The sequence below is a fragment of the Haliotis rubra genome, unplaced genomic scaffold, assembly GCF_003918875.1.
Source record: "Haliotis rubra isolate DU_JTF1 unplaced genomic scaffold, ASM391887v1 Scf187, whole genome shotgun sequence".
Taxonomy (NCBI): domain Eukaryota; kingdom Metazoa; phylum Mollusca; class Gastropoda; order Lepetellida; family Haliotidae; genus Haliotis; species Haliotis rubra.
In genome coordinates this window covers 672,478-688,056 of record NW_025765858.1, presented here as the reverse complement: position 1 = coordinate 688,056, position 15,579 = coordinate 672,478, and the positions used below count along the sequence as shown (strand labels likewise).

General features: G+C 40.8%; 1 protein-coding gene across 1 annotated transcript in view; it reads right to left on the bottom strand.

Annotated features, from left to right (window-relative positions):
- The window catches only part of LOC124274039 (indole-3-acetic acid-amido synthetase GH3.3-like), a 32,072-nt gene extending 16,534 nt beyond the window's left edge, over positions 1-15,538 (bottom strand). Inside the window, exons 1-4 of the mRNA XM_046709366.1 lie at positions 15,314-15,538; positions 14,963-15,066; positions 13,388-14,388; positions 12,486-12,692 (exon numbers count right to left, since the gene is read on the bottom strand). Of these exons, the coding sequence (XP_046565322.1) occupies positions 12,486-12,692; positions 13,388-14,388; positions 14,963-15,066; positions 15,314-15,333 (1,332 nt within the window). The 5' untranslated portion in view covers positions 15,334-15,538. The remainder of the gene's footprint in view (positions 1-12,485; positions 12,693-13,387; positions 14,389-14,962; positions 15,067-15,313) is intronic.
- Positions 15,539-15,579: the final 41 nt, after the last annotated feature.

Here is a 15,579-nt window from a genome sequence, read left to right as displayed (position 1 = left end):
ACAGATAAGTATGGTGTATCACAGAGAGTAAATGTACCGATGAGAATTGGGTATCACTGAGAGTAAATGTACAGATGAGGATGGTGCATCACAGACATTAAATGTACAGATAAGCATGGGTTATCATAGAGAGTAAATGTAGAGATAAGCATGGGATATCACAGAGAGTAAAAGTCCAGATGAGCATAGGGTATCACAGAAAGTAAATGTACAGATGAGCATGGGGTATCACAGAGAGTAAATGTCAAGATGAGCATGGGGTATCACAGAGAGTAAATGTACAGATGAACATTTGGTATCACGGAGAGTAAATGACCAGATGACTATGGGATATCACAAAGAGTAAATGTACAGATGAGCATGGGGTATCACAGAGTGTAAATGTACAGATGAGCATGGGGTATCACAGAGACTAAAGGAACAGATTAGCAGGGGGTGTCACAGAAAGTAAATGCACAGATGAGCTTGAAATAGAGTAAATGTCCAGATGAGCATGGGGTATCACAGAGAGTAAATGTCCAGATGAGGATAGGGTATAACAGAAAGTAAATGTACAGATGAGCATAGGGTATCACAGAGAGTAAATGTCATGATGAGGATGAGATATCACAAAGAGTCAATGAACAGATGTGCATGGGGTATCACAGAGAGATAATGTACAGATGAGCATGGGATGTCACAAGGAGTGAAATGTCCATATGAGCATAGGGTATCACAGAGAGTAAATGTACAGATGAGGGGGTACAGATCAGCATAGGGTATAACAAAGAGTAAATGTACAGATGAACAAGGGGTATCACAGAGAGTAAATGTACTGATGAACATGGAGTGTAACAGAAAGTTAATGTCCAGATGAGCATGAGGTATAACAAAGAGCAAAAGTACAGATAAGTATTGGGTATCACAGAGAGTAAATGTACAGAAGAGCATGGGGTATCACAGAGAGTAAATGTACAGATGAGAATGGGGCATAACAGATATTAAATGTACAGATAAGCATGGGTTATCACAGAGAGTAAATGTACAGATGAGCATGGGGTATCACAGAGAGTAAAAGTCCAGATGAGCATAGGGTATCAAAGAAAGTAAATGTACAGATGAGCATGAGGTATAACAAAGAGTAAATGTGCAGATAAGTATGGAGTATCACAGAGAGTAAAAGTACAGATGAGCATGGGGCATAACAGAGAGTAAATGTCAAGATGAGTCTGGGGTATCACCGAGAGTAAATGTACAGATAAGTATGGGGTATCACAGAGAGTAAATGTACAGATGAGCATGGGGAATCACAGAGAGTAAATGTACAGATGAGCAGGGGTATCACAGAGTGTAAATGAACAGATGAGCATGGGGTTTCACAGACAGTAAATGTACAGATGAGCATGAAATACAGTAAATGTACAGATGAGCATCAGAGAGTAAATGTACAGATGAGAATGGGGCATAACAGAGAGTAAATGTACAGATAAGTATGGTGTATCACAGAGAGTAAATGTACCGATGAGAATTGGGTATCACTGAGAGTAAATGTACAGATGAGGATGGTGCATCACAGACATTAAATGTACAGATAAGCATGGGTTATCATAGAGAGTAAATGTAGAGATAAGCATGGGATATCACAGAGAGTAAAAGTCCAGATGAGCATAGGGTATCACAGAAAGTAAATGTACAGATGAGCATGGGGTATCACAGAGAGTAAATGTCAAGATGAGCATGGGGTATCACAGAGAGTAAATGTACAGATGAACATTTGGTATCACGGAGAGTAAATGTCCAGATGACTATGGGATATCACAAAGAGTAAATGTACAGATGAGCATGGGGTATCACAGAGTGTAAATGTACAGATGAGCATGGGGTATCACAGAGACTAAAGGAACAGATTAGCAGGGGGTATCACAGAGAGTAAATGCACAGATGAGCTTGAAATAGAGTAAATGTCCAGATGAGAAAGGGGTATCACAGATAGTAAATGTCCTGATGAGCATGGGGTATAACAGAGAGGAAATGTACAGATAAGTATGGGGTATCACAGAGAGTAAATGTCCAGATGAGCAAGGGGTATCACAGAGAGTAAATGTACTGATGAACATGGAGTGTAAGAGAAAGGAAATGTCCAGATGAGCATGAGGTATAACAAAAAGCAAATGTACAGATAAGTATTGGGTATCACAGAGAGTAAATGTACAGATGAGCATGGGGTATCACAGAGAGTAAATGTACAGATGGGCATGGAGTATCACAGAGAGTAAATGTCCAGATGAGCATGAAATACAGTAAATGTACAGATGAGCATCAGAGAGTAAATGTACAGATGAGAATGGGGCATAACAGAGAGTAAATGTACAGATAAGTATGGGGTATCACAGAGAGTAAATGTACAGATGAACATTTGGTATCACGGAGAGTAAATGTCCAGATGACTATGGGATATCACAAAGAGTAAATGTACATATGAGCATGGGGTATCACAGAGTGTAAATGTACATATGAGCATGGGGTATCACAGAGAGTAAATGGACAGATGAGCTTGAAATAGAGTAAGTGTACAGATGAACATCACAGAGAGTAAATGTACATATGATCATGGGGCATAACCGAGAGTAAATGTACATATAAGTATGGGGTATCACAGAGAGTAAATGTACAGATGAGCATGGGGTATCACAAAGAGTAAATGTCCAGATGATCATGGGGTATCACGGGGAGTAAATGTCCATATGAGCATTGGGTATCACAGAGAGTAAACGTACATATAAGTATCGGGCATCACAGAGAGTAAATTTCCAGATGAGCATGTGGTATCACAGAGAGTAAATGTCCAGATGAGCATGGTGCATCACAGAGATTAAATGTACAGATAAGCAAGGGGTATCACAGGTAGTAAATGTACATATGATCATGGGGTATAACAGAGAGTAAATGTACATATGTGCATGGTGTATCACAGAGATTAAATGTATTGATGAGCATGGGGTATCACAGAGAGTAAATGTCCAGAAGAGCATGGGGTATCACAGAGAGTAAATGTCCTGATGAGCATGGGGCAAAACAGATAGTAAATGTCAAAATGACTCTGGAATATCACAGACAGTAAATGTACAGATAAGTATGGGGGTATCACAGAGAGTGAATGTACAGATGATTATGGGGTATCACAGAGAGTAAATGTACAGATGAGCATCACAGAGAGAAAATGTCCAGATGAGAAAGGGGTATCACAGATAGTAAATGTCCTGATGAGCATGGGGTATAACAGAGAGGAAATGTACAGATAAGTATGGGGTATCACAGAGAGTAAATGTTCAGATGAGCAAGGGGTATCACAGAAAGTAAATGTACAGATGAACAAGGTTTATAACAGAAAGTAAATGTCCAGATGGGCATGAGGTATAACAAAGAGTAAATGTACAGATAAGTATGGGGTATCACAGAGAATAAAAATTCAGATGAGCTTGGGGTAAAACAGAAAGAAAATGTTCAGATGAGCATAGTCTATAACAGAGAGCAAATGTACAGATGCGTATGGGGTATCACAGAGAGTACATGTCAAGATGAGTCTGAGGTATAACAGAAAGTAAATGTACTGGTAAGTATGGGGTATCACAGAGAGTAAATGTACAGATGAGCATGGGTTATCACAGAGAGTAATGTGTACAGATGAGCATTGGGTATCACGGAGAATAAATGTCCAGATGACTATGGGATATCACAAAGAGTAAATGTACATATGAGCATAGGGTATCACAGAGTGTAAATGTACAGATGAGCATGGGGTATCACAGAGACTAAAGGAACAGATTAGATGGGGTTTTGAAGAGAGTAAATGTACAGATGAGCATGGGGCATAATCGAGCAGAGGTAAATGTACAGATGAGCAAGGGGTATCACAAAGAGTAAATGTCCATATGATCATGGGGTATCACAGAGGGTAAATGTCCAGATGAGCATGGGGTATCACAGAGAGTAAACGTACAGATAAGTATCGGGCATCACAGAGAGTAAATGTCCAGATGAGCATGGGGTATCACAGAGAGTAAATGTATTGATGAGCATTGGGTATCACAGAGAGTAAATGTCCAGATGAGCATGGTGCATCACAGAGATTAAATGTACAGATGAACTTGGTGTATCACAGAGAGTAAATGTACAGAAAAGTATGGGGTATTACTGAGAGTAAATGTACAGATGAGCATTGGGAATCACAGAAAGTAAATGTACAGATGAGCATGTGGTATCACAGAGATTAAATGTACAGATGGCTATGGGATGTCACAAAGAGTAAATGTACATATGAGCATTGAGTATAACAGAGAGTAAATGTAGATATGAGCATGGGGTATAACAGAGATTAAATGTATTGATGAACATGGTGCATCACAGAGATTAAATGTACATATGAGCATGGGGTATCACAGAGAGTAAATGTACAGATAAGTATGGGATATCACAGAGAGTAAATGTACAGATGAGCGTGGGGTATCACAGAGATTAAATGTACAGATGAGCACGGGATATCACAGAGAGTAAATGTCAAGATGAGCATGGGGTATCACAGAGAGTAAATGTCCAGATTTCTATGGGATATCACAAAGAGTAAATGTACAGAAGAGCATGGGGTATCACAGAGAGTAAATGTACAGACGAGCATAGGATGTCACAAAGAGTAAATGTCCAGATGAGCTTATAGTATAACAGAGAGTAAATGTCCAGATGAGCAAGGGGTGTCACAGAGAGTAAATGTACCGTTGCGTATGTCGTATAACAGATAATAAATATCCAGATGAGGGGGTACAGATCAGCATGGGGTATAACAGAGAGTAAAGGTACAGATGAGCATGGGGTATCACAGAGAGTAAATGTACAGATAAGTATGGGGTATCACAGAGAATAAAAATTCAGATGAGCTTGGGGTAAAACAGAAAGAAAATGTTCAGATGAGCATAGTCTATAACAGAGAGCAAATGTACAGATGCGTATGGGGTATCACAGAGAGTACATGTCAAGATGAGTCTGAGGTATAACAGAAAGTAAATGTACTGGTAAGTATGGGGTATCACAGAGAGTAAATGTACAGATGAGCATGGGTTATCACAGAGAGTAATGTGTACAGATGAGCATTGGGTATCACGGAGAATAAATGTCCAGATGACTATGGGATATCACAAAGAGTAAATGTACATATGAGCATAGGGTATCACAGAGTGTAAATGTACAGATGAGCATGGGGTATCACAGAGACTAAAGGAACAGATTAGATGGGGTTTTGCAGAGAGTAAATGTACAGATGAGCATGGGGCATAATCGAGCGTAAATGTACAGATGAGCAAGGGGTATCACAAAGAGTAAATGTCCATATGATCATGGGGTATCACAGAGGGTAAATGTCCAGATGAGCATGGGGTATCACAGAGAGTAAACGTACAGATAAGTATCGGGCATCACAGAGAGTAAATGTCCAGATGAGCATGGGGTATCACAGAGAGTAAATGTATTGATGAGCATTGGGTATCACAGAGAGTAAATGTCCAGATGAGCATGGTGCATCACAGAGATTAAATGTACAGATGAACTTGGTGTATCACAGAGAGTAAATGTACAGAAAAGTATGGGGTATTACTGAGAGTAAATGTACAGATGAGCATTGGGAATCACAGAAAGTAAATGTACAGATGAGCATGTGGTATCACAGAGATTAAATGTACAGATGGCTATGGGATGTCACAAAGAGTAAATGTACATATGAGCATTGAGTATAACAGAGAGTAAATGTAGATATGAGCATGGGGTATAACAGAGATTAAATGTATTGATGAACATGGTGCATCACAGAGATTAAATGTACATATGAGCATGGGGTATCACAGAGAGTAAATGTACAGATAAGTATGGGATATCACAGAGAGTAAATGTCAAGATGAGCATGGGGTATCACAGAGAGTAAATGTCCAGATTTCTATGGGATATCACAAAGAGTAAATGTACAGAAGAGCATGGGGTATCACAGAGAATAAATGTACAGACGAGCATAGGATGTCACAAAGAGTAAATGTCCAGATGAGCTTATAGTATAACAGAGAGTAAATGTCCAGATGAGCAAGGGGTGTCACAGAGAGTAAATGTACCGTTGTGTATGTCGTATAACAGATAATAAATATCCAGATGAGGGGGTACAGATCAGCATGGGGTATAACAGAGAGTAAAGGTACAGATGAGCATGGGGTATCACAGAGTAAATGTCCAGATGAGCATGGAGGTATCACAGAGAGTAAATGTCCAGATGAGCATGGGATGTATCACAGAGAGTAAATGTAAAGCAGATGAGCATGGGAGTATCACAGAGAGAGTAAATGTCACAGAGAGTAGATGAGCATGGTGTATCACAGAAGGTAAATGTACAGATGAGCATGGGGTATCACAGAGAGTAAATGTTCAGATGAGATGAGCATGGGGTATCACAGAGAGTAAATGTACAGATGAGCATGGGGTATCACAGAGAGTAAATGTACAGATGAGCATGGGGTATCACAGAGAGTAAATGTCCAGATGAGCATGGGGTATCACAGAGAGTAAATGTACAGATGAGCATGGGGTATCACAGAGAGTAAATGTACAGATGAGCATGGTGCATCACAGAGATTAAATGTACAGATGAGCATGGGGTATCACAGAGAGTAAATGTACAGATGAGCATGGGATATCACAGAGAGTAAATGTACAGATGAGCATGGTGCATCACAGAGATTAAATGTACAGATGAGCATGGGGTATCACAGAGAGTAAATGTACAGATGAGTATGGGATATCACAGAGAGTAAATGTACAGATGAGCATGGGGTATCACAGAGAGTAAATGTACAGATGAGCATGGGGTATCACAGAGAGCAAATGTACAGATGAGCATGGGGTATCACAGAGAGTAAATGTACAGATGAGCATGGGGTATCACAAAGAGTAAATGTCCAGAAGACTATGGGGTATCACAGAGAGTAAATGTCCAGATGAGCAGGGGGTATCCCAGAGAGTAAATGTCCAGATGAGCATGGGGTATCACAGAGAGTAAATGTACAGATGAGTATAGGGTATCACAGAGAGTAAATGTCCAGATGAGCATGGGGTATCACAGAGAGTAAATGTTCAGATGAGCATTGGGTATCACAGAGAGTAAATGTCCAGATGACTTTAGGGAATCACAGAGAGTAACTGTCCAGATGAGCAGGGCGTACCACAGAGAGTAAATGTCCAGATGAGCATGGGGTATCACAGAGAGTAAATGTCCTGATGAGCATGGGGTATCACAGAGATTAAATGTATTGATTAGCATGGTGCATCACAGAGATTAAATGTACAGATGAGCATGGGGTATCACAGAGAGTAAATGTACAGATGAGCGTGGGGTATCACAGAAAGTAAATGTACAGATGAGCATGAGGTATCACAGAGAGTAAATGTCCAGATGACTATGGGATATGACAAAGAGTAAATGTCCAGATGAGCATGGGATGTCACAAAGAGTATATTTACATAGGAGCATGTGGTATCACAGAGAGTAAATGTACAGATGAGCATGGGGTATCACAGAGAGTAAATGTCCAGAAGAGTACGGTGTATCACAGAGAGGAAATGTCCAGATGAGCAAGGGGTATCCCAGAGAGTAAATGTTCAGATGAGCATTGGGTATCACAGTGAGTAAATGTCCAGATGACTTTAGGGAATCACAGAGAGTAAATGTCCAGATGAACAGGGAGTACCACAGAGAGTAACTGTCCAGATGAGCATGGGGTATCACAGAGAGTAAATGTCCTGATGAGCATGGGGTATCACAGAGATTAAATGTATTGATTAGCATGGTGCATCACAGAGATTAAATGTACAGATGAGCACGGGGTACTAAAGAGAGTAAATGTCCTGATGATCATGGGATATCACAGAGAGTAAATGTACAGATAAGCATGGTGCATCACAGAGTTTAAATGTACAGATGAGCATGGGGTATCACAGAGAGTAAATGTACACATCAGTATGGGATATCACAGACAGTAAATGTACTGATGAGCGTGGGGTATCACAGAGAGTAAATGTACAGATGAGCATGGGGTATCACAGAGAGCAAATGTACAGATGAGCATGGGGTATCACAGAGAGCAAATGTACAGATGAGCATGGGGTATCACAAAGAGTAAATGTCCAGAAGACTATGGGGTATCACAGAGAGTAAATGTCCAGATGAGCAGGGGGTATCCCAGAGAGTAAATTTCCTGATGAGCATGGGGTATCACAGAGAGTAAATGTACAGATGGCTATAGGGTATCACAGAGAGTAAATGACCAGATGAGCATGGAGTATCACAGAGAGTAAATGTACATATGAGCATGGGGGATAACAGAGATTAAATGTCCAGATGAGCAAGGGGTATCACAGAGAGTAAATGTACCGATGTGTATTGCGTATAACAGATAATAAATGTCCAGATGAGGGGGTACAGATCAGCATGGGGTATAACAGAGATTATATGTAGAGATGAGGATGGGAAATCACAGAAAGTAAATGTACAGATGAGCATTGGGTATCACAGAGAGTAAACGTAGAGATGAGCATTGGGTATCACAGAGAGTAAATGTACATATTAGCATAGGGTATCACAAAGAGTAAATGTACAGAAGAGTATGTGGTATCACAGAGAGTAAATGTCCACATGAGCATGGGGTATCACAGAGAGTAAACGTACAAATGAGCCTGGGGTATCACAGAGAGTAAATGTACAGATGAGCATTGGGTATCACAGAGAGTAAACGTAGAGATAAACATTGGGTATCACAGAGAGTAAATGTACATATTAGCATAGGGTATCACAGAGAGTTAATGTCCAGAAGCGTATGTGGTATCACAGAGAGTAAATGTCCACATGAGCATGGGGTATCACAGAGAGTAAACATACAAATGAGCCTGGGGTATCACAGAGAGTAAAGGTACATATGAGCATGGGGTATCGCAGAGATTAAATGTATTGATGAGCATGGTGTATAACAGAGAGTAAATGTCCAGATGAGCATGGGATATAACAGAGATTTAATGACCAGATGAGCATGGGATATAACAATGAGTAATTGTACAGATGAGCATGCGGTATCACAGACAGTAAATGTACAGGTAAGCATGCGCTATAGCAGAGAGTAAATGTCCAGATGAGCATGAGGTATCACAGAGAGTAAATGTATAGACGAGCCTGGTATAACACAGAGATTACATGTACAGATGATCATGGTATATCACAGAGAGTTAATGTACATAGGAGCATGGGGAGTCACAGAGAGTTAATGTCCTGAAGAGCATGGGATATAACAGAGAGTTAATGTCCAGATGTGCATGGTAGATAACAGAGAGTTAATGACCAGATAAGCATGGGATATAACAGAGAATAAATGTCCAGATGAGCATGGGATATAACAGAGAGTCAATGTACAGATGAACATGGGCTATAGCAGAGAGTAAAGGTACATATGAGCAATGGGGAGTAAATGTTCAGTTGAGTGTTGGGTATCACAGAGAGTAAATGTCCAGATGAGCATGGGGTATCACAGAGAGTAAGTGTACAGATGAGGACGGGGAATCACAGAGTGTAAATGTTCAGATGACTATGGGGTATAACCGCGAGTAAATATACAGATGAGCATGGGGTATCACTGCGAGGAAATGTACAGATGAGCATTGGATATTACGGATGGTCAGAGTAACTTTACAGATGAGGGTGGGATATTACTGAGAGTAAATGTACAAATAAGAATGGGATATTACGGGGAGTAAATGTTCAGATGAACATGGAGTACAACAGAGGGTTACTGTACGAATGAACATGGGGTATTACAGAGAGTTAATGTTCAGATGAGCATGGGGTATCAGAGAGAGTAATGTACAGATGGGCATGGGATATAACAGAGAGTAAATGTAAAGATGAGCATGAGGTATAACAGAGAGTAAATGTACAGATGAGCATGGGATATAACAGAGAGTAAATGTAAAGATGAGCGTGAGGTATAACAGAGAGTTAAATGTACATATGTGCAATGGATATTACAGAGGGTGAATGGTCAGATGAGCATGGGGTATAACAGAGGGTAACTGTACAGATGAGGGTATGTTTGAATATATAGGATAAATTTGGTTTGGTATGACGACCAGGCGCATTAACTACTATATTTGTTGGTCAAAATGTGTTGGTCATGATTGGTGTGGTTTGGTTTGTGTGCTGTTTATCGCCGCATCTGTAATATTCCAGCTTTATTGCTGGAAATATTCTGTAAGTAATCAGTGATCAACATCATGAGGATCGATCTATGCAACTGGGATCTGAGCACACCAGAATTTGTCTTCACGTATTGCACCCATGTAGAGTTTTCCGTGTGACGAGCGAACGCTTTACATCTTGGGTACCCAAGCGCTCCTGAGGGTTATAACGAACTAAAATTGGTGGTCCCGTTGGTTATAACTGTAGTCTACTGTATTATTTACCGGAGTGTAAAGTCTCTTGAAAAGGACATGCTCATCGTGGTTTGTCAGGTCCATTATAAACAGAAAAGGTCTGAAATAGTAGTATACACAATTGGGGTTTTGCCGCAAATTTTCCTGAGAGGTTTATTTCGAAAAAGTATTGTCTTTTATCCATGAAGCATCGCTCTTGAACAGAGTTTTTTTCACTTAATACATAAGCTTATGTCGTGAGACATGCCATCCATCGTTTAGTATCGATGGGTGACACTTTTATAACGTATATGCATCCATGAGAAGTTGTAACCGTTTTGTTCCCATAAAAACCTAAACTGTCACACAGGGTGGTGAATTGTCATACAGGGTCATACAGGGTGGTGAATTGGCCTCGATTAATCACTCGACGTAGGGCTGAATAAATATTGAGGCCATCGACGTCCACTCCAACGCGCTTGAACAACCTCTTCTTTGAGTGGTATTTTAGAAGTTGGGAAGTACAATATAGAACAAACTTTATGGACAACAACTTTTTTTATTCGTGAGTGCAACGTTTCGATACAGATTCTCGTACCGTTCTCAAGCATAAATGGAACATGAAGAGGGGATATATATCACGCTACCCATTCCATTGATCGTTTTTCGTGCGTCGCCATTTCTTGGCGTAATGGTGTCTGAACAGGTGTTCGGCTAACGTTCGGTTGAATCTCTGGACGATGGCTTGGCTGCAATGCGCTCCCACCGTACTGCGACTAACCTCGACTTTGTGTCTGGACAGCAGTTGTGACATCGAGCTAAAACACTCACGTACTTGTAATTCTGCAGGCCACATTAAAGGGCTTCGTTTGCAAATATACTATTCACACTTTGCTATGCATCGAATCATGGATTCAAGAGAAAACTATGATGTAGGGTCAAATTTGGTTTAAATATCTATGCTTATTGTAAGCATGGATCCTAGGTCTCAGTATGTAATTGCATTTTGTGGATCCCATACCTGCTATTGACAGGTGTTGAATACTTGTCAGTGACTGGTTCCATGATTTGCAAAATGGCTGACTGGTGGCCTGAGAACCATGTTTATGGTTACTCACGTATCAGGTGCATAAGGTTAGATTAAAGTGTATGTTTGCCTAAAGAGGGGTTACCATATTATAATTTATCCAGTTTTAAATGGATACAATTTCAAGTTGTGGATTTTTGTGATCCTTAGCAAAGTGTGAGTAGTATACATTCCAGCGCCTTAGTCCACTTGAGCCGAATCTTTTGCTGTTAATGGTCCGGCTTCTTTGTAGCGCCTGGCCACATCCATCACGGTCAGGGCATATTTGTACATTTTGCGTCTCACCCAATCGTGCGGTAGAAACAAACGGTCGGTTTGATGAACTCAATTGGCTGTTGATACATTGAACTTTCTTCTCGGGATGTATGGAGGAGCTGGCAAGTAAATTTGCCATACTGCTTGTTTCTCCAACCAAGCCTTAGTGGTACTCTTCGGAGACTTTTGCGACTTCGGCAAGCTTGGTGACAGCGCTCGCTTCCTTTCCAGTAGCCTCGTGGGCTGTAGTAAATCTTATCCTTATATTGTTTTATTCATATTTATTCTTTAATAGGTAAAATGATTTTTTTCATTCTGAGTAGTCGATTACATTCGTTGAGCTAATCTTTCTTCTTGACGTCTGCTCTATGGGCTTTGCACAAACCATAATGGCATTCCACTTCAATACCGCATACTGAACACGTGTTGTTTACGAATCCATTTCTGATAAACATCATGTGTATGCCAAAGTATTCGGTCGTGCATTTCCTGTCGCAGGTTTCGGCTTTTAATGGGTCATTGAGCTTAATTAACCCGAAATAAACCTCTAAGAGGAGTTTGAGGCAAAACCCCTATTATGTATACTACTGAAATATTGTTGCCTGTGGCGATAGACAAACACAAAATGTCCATCACTAACTTTCAAATGTACATTCAGAGAAACACAGAAACATGAGCTTACCTCGTGAGCCTGAACAGTCGTAGGATCCTCCTTGTCTATACAGTCTTTAGGTATGAACTCATAGAAGTTCAGACACGGCAGGATTGTGTACTCCGTCTTTGTCTGATCCTCCACGTGCAGGTTAAGACCGTACAGACTCTCAGACGAGATATGGACGCCGGATGATAGTGGTACTCCTCCCAGAAAGTTCTTCTTCAGAAGCTCGGTCTAATGATAGAATCGAAAGCAAATATAGGCACCAACCATAACTAGTACTCGTCTTTCCAGGGCTTAGTGATTATAACAAGGAATTTGTTTAAGTGGCATTTAGAAGGTGGTGTGATGAACAACAAGGAGAGTTCTATGGATATACACCTTCTTTAATATGATATGAGCGACGTTTCGGTGTAGCTACTAACACCGTTATCATATTAAAGAAGGTGTATATCCATAGAACTCTCCTTGTTGTTTATACCAAGGAAGACAACAAGCGGTATCTTAAGCCTAGAGTACCTAATAGTGAGTGAGTGAGTATCGTTTTACACTGATTTTAGCGCTCTTCCAGCAGTATCGTGGCGAGGGACACCAGGACTCGGCTTCACACATTTTACCCATGTGGGAAATCGAACCAGGGTCTTCGGCGTGACGAGCTAACGTTTTAACACTATGCTACCCCACAGCCCTCGTAGAGTAAGGAATCTGACAGAGTCTGACCCTGTCATTGACCAACCGATCAACATTTGGTGCAGTTGTAAACCAAAGCGTTATCCATCCGTTTGTCCGCCCCTCTGTACACACACACACACACACACACACACACACACACACACACACACACACACACACGCAGATGGTTTGGTCTGAATTTGAAAACCATCAAGTGTCCACAGATCCATTACCAGGTGTCTTAATTATATACTCACAGCAAATGAAAAGGCTCCAGTTCCCGGAGCGTGGAGGGCTGCGAAGTTCGGCCACACAAGTGGACCGAAGTGAGAAGTTCCTTTACGAAATATCTTCCGAAGTTCATCGGCTCTTTCTGGATCTGGGGTCAAGGACGTCTCTAGTTTTTGCCTCATGCCAGGTTCAAGGTCAACGGTTTGGTTTATTGTCCCGGATTCGATATCTTCACACAACTGTTTCCAGTACTTCTGAATGGTTTTAAAGAAAATGAGCGCAGTCGGAGTTCCCAGTGAACTGAAGAGTGTCACGTATTTTTCTTTGAGCCCAAATAACGAGTGAAGATACAAAACCGTCTTCTCCTTTTCCATGGTGTACACTTCCGGTGGTGACGCAGAGAAGGGACATATAAAATATGCTGACCCACTTCCGGCACCCATAGGAACACCCAGATCTGACTTGGTGATGGACGGTTTAACACGGATATCATGCCATAATTGCAGCTTTGACATGTGTCGAAACCGGAACAGTGTGGTTCTGAGATAGACAAAATACATCCAACTCATTTTACCGAAACATTTCATATCCTTTGGATGTCTTTTACTTTTTCCCGAGGTTGTTCCCGAAGAAAGGACGATGTATTGGGGAGCTCCCGGAAACATGACATCACGCTCTCCATCAACCACACGAGACACGTACGAGTCATAGTGTATGTACGTGGTTAGTGGGTGCCTGGCGAGAAATTCCTCTACCGTTTTTATGTCACTGAATTTGAAATCTTTACCATATGCCACCTCTGCTCTTTGATTGAGGATGTCTCTGAGAAGGTGAGCCTGGGCGGTTTTCACGTCCTGCATAGGAGCTAGAATCTTTCTCTTGAGATGGTAATGTTGGATGAGGAGCTTCTTGAAGCTGACGTATTGTTGTAGCATGGAACTCCATGTATGGGAGTGTACGGGCTTGGATCTGTATATGTCTGCTGCTACCACTGAGGCCAACATGAATACAATGCCCACCAATCGTTCTGAAAGCATAAAAAGACACAGTACCTTGTAGTGGATCCTGTCAACCAAGGTAGGCAATTATGCACATAGTGTTTAAACGTATGTTTTGTTGTTTTTTTATACATTTTATTCCTTTCAGCCATTTACAATACTGCACAATTTCCACAATTGTTCATGACAGAAGGGGTAGATCCTTTTCCCATAATAGGTATAGTACACACCATATTTTAGCAGTTCTTTCGGCCTTTACTTTTAAATTTATGCATACTGTTGGTGTATTTGGAGATATATTCTTCAATTGATATAGTGTCCTTGAGAATTTTCACAAAACGTTTAAAGTTTTAAACTCGATATATAATCGTATATTTTAGCTGCTAGAAGAATGTGATTGAGGAACTTGCGTCCAGTATCAATACCCAACAGTATCTCAAAAACTGAAAAGTTTACATCGATATCACATGTTCTATGTATGTACTGTTTCAGGTTATTCCAAAACTCTTTAACACATATACACACAACAAAGACATGCATTATACTCTCAGGTTCAGACGTATGTTACTAGTATGTAATGAAGCGCAACAAATCTTCACTCACCTATAAGCAGGGCAAGGACGTTCTGTGACGAGGATCTGAACGTAAGATACAGGCCAAGAGTTCCAAGATGAATCCCGACAATCAGGACAAGGAATCGATTGAACCTGGAAACAGAAACAAATATCCACGAGGTGACTTCGGGATAGAGCGGGATCACTCACTAACTCACTCACTCACCACCACCATCTCCACATGTCATCGTATCCGAATTGCGTAGATCGATGCTCACAATGTTGATCACTGGACTGTCTGGTTCAGATTCGAATATTTACAGACCGAGGCCATATAGCTGTAATATTGCTGAGTGCGGCGTTAAACAACAAACAAACAAAACAAAACCAATATTCCTACCTTAAGTATAACAGTGCCATTATCCCCGTGTGCGCCTTGTAACTGCAGGTAGCTGATACTGATGTGGGTGGGACCCATCTCAATCCAGGACATATGGTCACGTGTTTAAATACTTGTTGAACAGGTTATCTTATATAAGTTGTTGCGAGGTCTCCTCGCCCTTTGTGAATTAATAGTGCAAATATTTTTATTTGAGTGAGCGGACAACGTCTGCCTTGTGTTATTCTGCATATGTCTTCAGACAATGCATGAATTGACTTCGAAGA